General features: G+C 38.3%; 1 protein-coding gene across 1 annotated transcript; it reads left to right on the forward strand.

Moving 5' to 3' along the window:
• The first annotated feature begins 5,498 nt into the window (after positions 1–5,498).
• themis2 (thymocyte selection associated family member 2) lies at positions 5,499–10,475 on the forward strand. Its single transcript, XM_053631906.1, has 6 exons — positions 5,499–6,751; positions 7,149–7,289; positions 7,482–7,907; positions 8,021–9,216; positions 9,995–10,109; positions 10,283–10,475. Exons 1-6 carry the CDS (start codon positions 6,646–6,648, stop codon positions 10,363–10,365), a joined length of 2,067 nt encoding a protein of 688 aa, XP_053487881.1. The 5' UTR covers positions 5,499–6,645; the 3' UTR covers positions 10,366–10,475.
• Positions 10,476–10,667: the final 192 nt, after the last annotated feature.

Below are 10,667 nucleotides of genomic sequence, written 5' to 3' on the forward strand. Positions count from 1 at the left end.
AACCTTTTCTGAAATTGGCCCCAGTATCCAAGTGTTGATAAATTCTTCTTTGGATGCAGGGGTGGTACCAAATTGTTTTAAGCATGCTATTGTTCAACCTTTGCTTAAGAAACAGGGTTTGGATGAAGGTTGCCTTAATAATCATCCGCCTGTCTCTAAGCTACCGTTTCTGTCAAAGCTGCTAGAAAAAGTAGTACAATCTCAATTGCTCCTGTTTTTAAACTCAGCTATGTTATTTGAACCTTTACAATCTGGTTTCACTGCTTTTCATAGCACGGAGTCTGCTTTGTTAAAAGTGTCCAATGACATTTTACTAACAGTGGATGCTGGTAAAAAATACTGTGTTGATGCTACTAGATCTTACAGCTGCCTTTGATACTGTAGACCATTACATACTTCTCTGGCGCTTAGAGCATCTGTTTGGTATCAAGGGCACTGCCCTACAATGGCTCAGCTCATATCTTAAGGACAGGTCTTTCTCGGTAGCGTTGGGTAATTTCTGCTCTTCTTATAGTCCTATTATTACTGATGTTTGTTTTTAAAACTCTTAATAATCAAGCTCCTTCGTATCTTGTGGATCTTCTTAATCCACATTCATCAAACAGATGTCTAAGATCTTCTGATAGGTTGCTTTTGCATGTCCCTCGTTCCCGGTTAAAAACAAAGGGGGATAGAGCTTTTGCTGTTGCTGCCCCCCGTCTATGGAATCAACTGCCACTAGACATCCGCCTTGCACCTTCTATTACTACTTTTAAAAATAGGTTTAAAACATATCTCTTCTACCAGGCTTTTTGATGAAATTTTTAATTGTTTAAACAAATTTTTTATTGATTTTTTCTATTGTCTATTGTCTGCTTTTATTTGGTCTAATTCTGTTTCTATTTTACTTTCTGTACTCTGTTCAGCACTTTGGTCACCGTTGCTGTGTGAAAGGTGCTATACAAATAAATTTTACTTACTTTTACTTACTTACTCCCAACCAGCTCCATCAAACCACTTCAAATGATTCAGAATGCAGCAGCATGCCTCATCTTCAACCAGCCCAAAAGAACCCAAGTCACACCCCTCTTTATCTCCTTCCACTGGCTTCCTGTAGCCGCCCGCATCAAAGTGAAGGCCTTGATGCTCACCTACAAGACCTTGTCTGGAACAGCACCCTCCTACCTCAACTCTCTCCTGAAGGCTTACGTTCCCTCATGCAATCTGCAATCAATCAACGACTGACACTTAGTAGTTCCTACTCAGTGTGGCACAAGGTCCCTGTCAAGAACATTCAAACTAACTGTCCCTCAGTGGTGGAATGAACTTCCAACCTCAATCCGGACCGCAGAATCTCTCACCAACTTCAAAAAACAGCTAAAGACCCACCTCTTCTGTGAACACCTAACCAACCCATAAATAAATAAATAAATAAATAAATAAATAAATTTTACTCTGGCACTTACACCTCTACTCTGTGCACTTTGCTTCTTCTGGAACTCAGTTAATGGATCTTGTATGGTAGCACTACTTGTATTGTTCTCTGTTTGATATATCGCTTTGCATGTATTTTCTCATTTGTAAGTCGCTTTGGATAAAAGCGTCTGCTAAATGAATAAATGTAATGTAAATGTAGTGTGTGTGTGTGTGTGTGTGTGTGTGTGTGTGTGTGTGTATGAGATTGTGCCCTGCGATGGGTTGGTCCCCTGCCTTGTGTCCCAAGTCCCCTGGGATAGGCTCCAGGTTCACCACGGCCCTGTGTATTATAGGGAATAAGGAAAGACTCGGAAATCTAGAAGCCTTACTACTTATTATGCAGAGACTTGTACTTAACGTACTGTGTGTATATATATTGTAATGTATACTGGGTAATATACTGTATATACATATAATTTTAGAGATATTGATATTGGTTTTGTTTTTTAATCCTGTGTTATGCTCCTACCACAATAAATAAATTATAAAAATGTTCCTCATGTACTTTTACTATACTTTTAATTATACTGAACTTTTGAAAAGACTGGTTATGAATCAAAATATTAAAGATTTTCTCAGCCCTGTTGTTGTTGTTATCACTGTAATTGTAGAATGTTACTTCACAACATCTTAATATGCAGTAAATGGTATATAGTCAACTGTGTTCATATAATATTAGAATATGGTGATTATGAATTTGGAGATTTTCTTTTAGTCTTGTTCCTGAAATGTGATTTTCCTTCATATGAGGAAATATTTTTTCTACAATGGCTTTTGGTTACTCATTAGCAGAGCTTCAATATTTGAACTCGGTATCACCTTTACCAGCAGGAATTGATCAAACCTGTGTCGCGCTGAGAATTGCTAGTCACTTACACTATGTTCACCGAGGCACACGTCGTACTGTCATTTCTCTTCACACCTCTGCAGATTATTTTATACCATCTTTTTGGTTTCCTTTTCGCTACTTTCACACTAGATAAAGTGTTGGAAATGGAGCTAAATTCTGTAACCTCAGATCACTATCTACCAATACATTCACCATCTAATCCCATGTCAGATACATCCTGGATTTTGGACTGTCCTGTCACATTTGCACTAATAAATCCTAGATCTCTGTCTTTTTTACTACTTATGCACTGGATTTTTTTATTTGTGACTGAGACCTGGCTCAGCCCTGGTGATTTTGCAACTCTCAAGCAACTTACTCTTAAGCAACTTTTTAAATCTCCAAGAACTGTAGGTCGTGGAGGTGGAAGTAACAATTTTCAAGAACTGTTTTAAGTGTAAACTCGGGCCTGTTGAAAACTTTCTAAGCTTTGAGGTGTAGCTCTTCAAGGTTGCTCTCACTACCTTGCACTGCATCCTGGTTTACAGATCACCTAAATTCAGTAAGGATTTCATCCGAGAATTTTCTGACTTTTTGGCCTAACTGAGGTCACACTATGATAGACTTCTGATTCTGGGTGACTTTAATATCCATGTGTGCTGTCAGTCTAAACCCTTGGTCAAAGAGTTTCTTTGTCTCATGGACTCACTTAACTTTGTACAATTTGTTTCTGGACCCACTCACCAGAAGGGTCACATCTTGTTTTCACTGGATTTTTCAGTGACTAAATCTTGACATTTGTGACGCTGCTATTTCTGATCATTGTCCAGTGGTTTTGGACTCTGTGTTGGCTTGTACTCTCCCCAAATCTTATCAGTCACGTGTCTTATAAATGTTTTAATTCCTGTACTACCAGATGATTGATCAATGATTTGCATTTATCTACACAAACCCCAAATGTTGTGAATGCCCTCTCCTCTTGTGTCTATCCCGATGAATTGGTTGATCTTTTTGACAGTACCTGCACTGCTACCCTGGACTCAACTGCCCCCTTGGAGTTACAAGATCCAAGGTGATGAAGAAAGTTCAGCTCCAGTTAAATAGGTCCACTTGAGCTCTCAGGCAGGAGTGTAGACACACTGAGCACAGATGGAAGAAAGACAGATATCTGAAACTATAAATATCATATGAAATCTTCAGCAAGTGTCTTAAGCGGTATCAGAGTGCTGTTAACGAGGCACCGTTGAAATACATGTCTTATTTAATTGCACAAAATGCACAAAGACCGAAGGTCCTTTTTAGTACAATTAATGCCTTTCTAAAACCCTCTCCTAGTGTTCCATTCGAGATTTCTACTGACCTGTGTGATCAGTTTTTAACTCATTTTACTCATAAAATTGAGGGTATTCAGTCTAACATACCATCTCGTAGTTCTTCTCCTCTAGAAATAACTCCATGTCAGAGCTCTCTTTCACTTTTTCAATCAGTGTCTCCTTCACAGATCTCTGATATTGTTTCTGGTATGAAATCCTCTTTCTGCCCTTCTGATGTTCTGCCTTTGTATATATTTTTAACTAGGCTTTTCCTGCTTTGAGTCTAATCGTGACCACTATTGTTAACAGCTAGTCTAGTCAATGGGGTGGTGCCTGACACGTTTAAACATGCCACAGTACAACCGCTGTTTAAAAAAAAAAGCATCATCTTGATCAGCATGTCATAAATAACTATAGACCCATTTCTAAACTATCTTTCATTTAAATAATCTTGGAAAATGTTGTCTATTCTCATATTTCTTCCTACCTGAGTGCTTTTAGTATTTTTGATTGATTTCAGTCCGGTTTCAGGGAACTTCACAGTACTGAATCTGCTTTGTTGAAGGTCACCAATGATATCTTACTCACTCTTGACTCAGGCTCTTGCTGTATTTTAATCTTGCTTGATTTGAGTGCAGCATTTGACACAATAGATCATGATATCCTTTTGCAAAGACTTGATCATGCTGCTGGGTTTCAAGGGCCTGTGCTGGAGTGGTTTGCCTCTTATCTCAAGGACAGAACCTTTTCTGTTAATGTAGGGAAGTGTTTCTCATCCTGTACTCAAATGCCCTTTGGTGTTCCCCAGGGTTCCATTTTGGTTCCTCTTCTCTTATCTTTATATATGCTTCCTCTAGATCAGGGGTGTCCAATCTTGTCCACAAAGGGCCGGTGTAGGTGCAGGTTTTCATTCCAACCAAGCAGAAGCCACACCTCTTTGCCCAAAATTTATGAATTTCCAGACAAAGCCAAATTAAATGCACATAGGTACCTACTGTACATGCTGCTTACACTTAATACATACACCAGAACAGTTGTTATCATATATACTACTACAATATGGCATATCTTGTAATTTATGTACAGTACAATAAAAAAAAGTATTTCTTCTAGTTTTGTGTATGTTTCACACTAAATTGTTTCAGCAATTAAAACAAAATCCAAGATAAAACAAAGGCAACTTGAATAAATGAATCTATGTTAATCTCTTTGCATATTTATTTACACTTAAAGTGCTATAAAAACGTATTTGCCCCATCCTGATTTCTTCTGTTTTGGTGTACATCTCATACTACATTGTTTCAGAAATTAAAACAATTAAAAGATAAAGCAAAGAAATAATAATAAATTAAAAGATAAAACAAAGGCAACCTGAGTAAACACAAAATACAGTTTTTTAAATGATAATGTTATTTATTGAAGCAAAAAAAAGCTATCCAATACCAACTGGGCCTGTCTGAAAATGTATTTGCCCCCATATATACTAATTCCCCAAATCTATGAAACCGCATTCATAATGTTGTTCAGCTAGACTAGACACAACCAAGACTGATTACTGCAAACCCTGTTAAATCAAATCAACACTTTAATATAACTTTTTCAACAGCATGAAGTTGGTTGAAGGTCTTACCCCAGGGGTGTCCAATCTTATCCGGAAAGGGCCGGTGTGGGTGCAGGTTTTCATTCCAACCAAGCAGGAGCCACACCTGATTCCACCTGTTTAATCAGTTGATCTTGGCTTTCAATAGATTCGTGTGTCGCTCCTGCTTGGTTGGAATGAAAACCTGCACCCACACCGGCCCTTTCTGGATAAGATTGGACACCCCTGTCTTACCTAGTAACACACTATGCCAAAATTGAAAGAAATTCCAGAAATGATGAGGAAGAAGGTGATTGAAATACATAAGACTGGGGAGGGTTACTAAGCTATTCAAAGGCTATTCCCAGAAGTGTCCAACCTTCCAAAATTCCTCCAAGAACACAGCAACTGCTCATCCAGGAAGTCACAAAGAGCCAAGGACAACATCACAGGAACTACAGGCTTCATCCATCCATCCATCCATCTTCTATACCGCTTATCCTTCCTTCAGGGTCACGGGGAAACCTGGAGCCCATCCCAGGGAGCATCGGGCACAGGGCGGGGTATACCCTGGACAGGGTGCCAATCCATCGCAGCTACAGGCTTCTCTTGCATCAATAAAGGTCCTCAGTCCATAAATTTAAACTCAAGCACAACTGGATAATGCAGCAAGACAATGCCTAAGGACTAAGTCCTAGTCCTAGAAGTAAGTGAAAAACGGATCTGTTGCAGTTATTATTGCTAAAGGTGACACAACCAGCTTTTAACTTTAAGGGGGCAATTAGTTTTTCACATGGGTGTTAGGCGTTGGTTCACTTTTTTTTTTTGCTTCAATAAAAATATAAATAAATAAAAACTATATTGTGTTTACTCAGATTGCCTTTGTTTAAAATTTCGTTTGAAGATCTAAAACTATTTAGTATGAGATATATACAAAAACGGAAGAAATCATATGGGCAAATCCGTCAAATGTGTGTAAATAGTCTACATTGGCGGAAACCCAACAGTAAATGTGAGCATACGTGTGAACATTTTAATGAGTTTGAAACGTAATTTTATTTGTTTTTTTTTTTGTTTGTTTGTTTGTTTGTTTGTTTTACTTTCTGCATGTTCATCTCGACCCTGTGAGACACTAGGGTACGTCGTTTTACTTGTTAATGGTTTCTGAGAATGTGTGGTCAGAGCGATGCATTACTGTTTATTCGAGCCTCTTGTAAACGCGTGATAAACCTTCTGGCGTGTTTTCACAGTTCACACATAACATATACGCAGAAGTTGACAGGTCGACATATTTCCTTGACGACCATTGAAACGAAACTCGATTGTTATGAGGAAGTGGCCAGATTTCACATTAGGCTACATGCTATCCTGAAACGGAACCAGTCGACGCCTCGGGTGCTTTGTCAAAAACAACAGCTTTGTAAACTGCATTTGTAGGCTCTGGCGTCGAGCGTTTAAGGATTTTAGTGATGGAGGACAGTGATGGAGTTCTAGCTCTGCAGGAGTACATCAACAATGTGGATCATTCCTCCTTACCGCGCATTCTCCAGGTCTGCTCCGGAGTATATTTCCAAGGTAACTCATCGCTACACTTTTTAGATCTTTATCCTACAGCCGCATGGCGTAATCTGCATCCTGTGAACTTTATAACAGTTCAACATCTGGTTAAATATTTAAGCGAAGTTTGCTACTTGTTTCACGTCAGAAAGCGCGAAACATTAAGTTTCACAAAAGCTAATTCTAACCGACTATACAATGAAGAAATCATGATATCTGAAATGAACCCGGGCCTTTTAGTTTCTTTGACTAATAAAGCAATGCTGATTATCAACCTGTATTTTATTAGATCATTCATACAGGAGCAAGTTAGAGGTCATTTATTTTCTGCCCATCAGCCAGCACTGTAAAGATTCAGTTATTTATTTGTGTGTCTATTTTGTTTAATGAGAAGTACTGGGGCATTGTTTTACAGGCTCTGTGTATGAGATCTCAGGTAGTGAGGTCTGTCTGTCTACTGGCGACTTGGTGAAGATTACAAGTTTCGAGCTCTTGTCAGTCTCCTGTGAGGACATGAGTAATAAGACCACATTTGAGCTGCCACTCGAACATTCTGGTAGGTATTGAAATAGTAAATATGTAATGCATGAAATAATGGCATAAAATGAGTAAATAAGGCATTGGAAGACACAACTACAACAATATTTTATATTCAAGTTGATTATTATTTATAAAATAAAATAAAAATATATTTATTTAAAAAATGCTGTAGCTATTCAGTTTCCTTATTGTTCATGCTATTCTTTAGGTCTGTTCAAATTGATTCCTGAGGATCTACCTTACAGTACAATAGAGGAGATAGCAGGCCTTCTACCTGTTGGTGTGGATGCCTTTGGCTCATTCACCTTCTTCAGCAAAAATGAGCTCATCATTGAGAACCTTACAGTGCCAGCTGGAACAGAGATGACAGTTCTATCTGTGGAGCTCAATAACTATGGGGAGAGTTTTGCTCGCTGCCGGCTGATGGGCCAACAGGAAGCCTCTGCAGAAGTGTACATTCCCTTCTCCTGTCATGGAGAGTTCTATGAATGTCAGAATGATCGTGACTATTCCCTTCATGAGATCATGTACTCAGCCAGACTGTGTAAGAGAAGATTCTGTAAGACAAAACCAACAAAATGTGGCGGCCCCCTGTTTTTTAGCCCAATCTATCAAATCCAAGGCATCATGCACAGTATGTATTACCAATCCATCTGATCTAATATTTCTTTCTTTTCATCATTAGCTTGTGTATGTAACTAAGCCTCATTAGTATTTGACGTATGGTTATTATTGTTGTTTTCACAGTGAGAAAGAACATAGTGAAGTTTCCCTCGAGCCTGGAAGTGGATGTAATTGACGTGACTGAACAATGTAAACATTTAACTTTTGTAACACCACTATCTCTAGCTGAGGTAGCTTCTCAGCCAAATGAGGCCTTTCCAACTATGGCAGAGATCTTAGAAGGACCTGAGGCTAATACCTTATTTCACTGCAGCTGGTTCAAAGAGCTACAAAAAGGCAAGCACCTATTGCTGCACGGGTGCAATACAACACATATGGTGTTAGCATGTACACCAAAGGGGAGAAAAGCCCAGCAGTACTTCCTGCTTTCTCAGGCCTATGGTGGCCAAATACGGAGAAGAGCAAGGGAGTTTAGCTCAGTGTATGAAGTGTATGTGGCATTCTCTCACTCTCCAGGACTAAGAATATCTGTGACAAGGCACTGTGAGGAAGTTGAGGAGGAAGGTGTGCCTGCTCTAAGCGTTGGGGAACAGCTGGAGGTTCTGAGATTGCAGACAGCAAACAGGTCAGGAAACGAGTTAGGTGCTCCACCGAGTGTGGACAGCCTGATCTGCAAAATAATTGAGGATGAGGACGACGAGGACGATGAGGACAACGAGGACGACGATAATCAGAGTGATAGAGAGAGTGAGGTATGCCTCCCTCTATTCACTCCAGCCAACTTTGTTGAAAAACTTTCGGACAAGAAAAAGTATGGTTTAGCCGAACTATGCAAGAACTTCTCCTTTCCTCTGGATGTCAAGGTGGTGAATCATGATAAAACACTGGAAAAAGATCCACTGGCAGGATTAGCAGCGCTGAGACTTGAAGAAGCTCTAGAAGAGACAACTGTGCTTGCCAGCTTGCCTAATACTCCAGAGAAATGCTTTGAATTGCCTGTTCGCTGGCTGAAAATGTCGTTCTCCTTCATCTCAGACCCCATACCCTGGCCTGATTGCGAGAACCCAGAGGTTCACCTACAGACTGTCACTGAAGTAACGGAGCACTTCTACCATGAATATCATAAGCTTACCGAAAAACCTATGGCTCCTCCTCCACGTCCTCCTAAGCACAAAAAATTGTCCTTACAACCACAGAAAAGGTGTGCTACACCAAGGGATGCCACTCAGTATGTCAAAAGTAGCCTCCCCATTGCAAAACTGGACAGTACGTCTCTGGACCAAACAAAACGCAGACCACCTCCACCACCACCAAATGAAGTAAGCGGTCACATGAACATCATCTTTCACTGTTTTACTCTTTCACTTATATTAATTTCAAATCAGACATGTATATTATTGTCTGGTAGATTCTGATGCACATTTTGTTTTTTTTACTTGAAGTGTTGTTCTTTCACATATTAAAGAACAGTGCCAAGTCTCAAATACTAAAGACAAATATCCATGTATCATTTGTTTTTTCATATTAAAATTAAGAACCAAATATCAGAAAATAATAATAAAATATAAATAAATCAAATAACAATGTATGATTAGATTTCAATAATAAAAGTTTATTAAAATATGGTTTTAGTAGCTGCTTTTTAAATGTATTTTATGATATTGTCTCTTTAAACTTGATAAATTTTGCCCATTTCTTTAAAAAAAAAAAAAAGCTTAAATACAAAAACTTTTATAGGATTATCTAAAAAAGCAAAACAACTTTTATATAACTGTAATTTCAGGGAAAGCAAATGGTTTAACTGCAGTCAATGTTTCTGCAGTCCTCTTTGAGGGTTACACGTTTGGCTCCCTTAAATAGTACGCAAGTCGATGCTCTGGGGGGGAAAGATCCTTATCCAGCACAACACAAACAGGTAGCTTCCAGATTATAGCTAACAAAGCCATTTTTTAATTTTCTGATATCTGGTTCTTAAGTGAATATAAAAAGAACAAATGATACACAGATTAACATAAACTTCCCCTTTTCTCCGCCTGAATTACTCTGACGTTAATAACTTTCCTCTTCTGCTGTCTCTGCTTCCTTTATGCAAATTAGACAGAAGAGTTGCCCCCTCCTTTGCTTCCTAGAAAGTCTGTGTCAGACAGTTTGGTCATACCTAATACGTATGTGAAGCCCCCAAGGAAACAGCTTGAAAATCCACAAAATTCAGGTCAGTGCTCACTTGACAAAATGTAAAGCTTTACTCTAATCATAGATGACTTAATTAAAAAATAAATAAATAAATTCAACGCTATCCATTTCAAGACCAACAGAGAAATATTGCTAGAGTATTTTTGACCCCCTTACTTCTTCTTCTTTTTTTTTTTTTTAAATCCTAAACAGCAAGAAACTCCTCAGACAGCGATCATGACTACGAACCTGTGGAAGACATTATAAATTCTTTTGATCATATCATGTTTTACTAGAGCTTTATAATCTTGAAAATGACACTCACAAAAAACCACATAGGAGATAAAACAGTGTTGTGGTGTGATATGTCTAATGTACATAATGAAACTGTTTTAATCTCTTTTTTATTAGGCAATAAGAAAAATAAACAAATTGTAACATCTAAAAAAGAAAATTTGTAAAGACTGTTACAAATTAACAATTTATTTAAGGATAGAAATATCTTTAAAGTACACTGTGTACATTAATATTAAAATGTTTACCAAAAGAGTTTATTATTTCCCTCACAAACTACATGAACTGTTGAGAGGCCTGCATG

Source organism: Ictalurus furcatus, chromosome 1 (assembly GCF_023375685.1).
Source record: "Ictalurus furcatus strain D&B chromosome 1, Billie_1.0, whole genome shotgun sequence".
Taxonomy (NCBI): domain Eukaryota; kingdom Metazoa; phylum Chordata; class Actinopteri; order Siluriformes; family Ictaluridae; genus Ictalurus; species Ictalurus furcatus.

Bases quoted from the DNA above. Each gene is read 5' to 3' on its own strand.
- themis2 (XM_053631906.1), top strand. From the start codon at position 6,646: ATGGAGGACAGTGATGGAGTTCTAGCTCTGCAGGAGTACATCAACAAT. The intron at 7,908-8,020 runs GTATGTATTACC...TTGTTTTCACAG, and splicing joins AATCCAAGGCATCATGCACA to TGAGAAAGAACATAGTGAAG. The intron at 10,110-10,282 runs GTCAGTGCTCAC...AATCCTAAACAG, and splicing joins TGAAAATCCACAAAATTCAG to CAAGAAACTCCTCAGACAGC.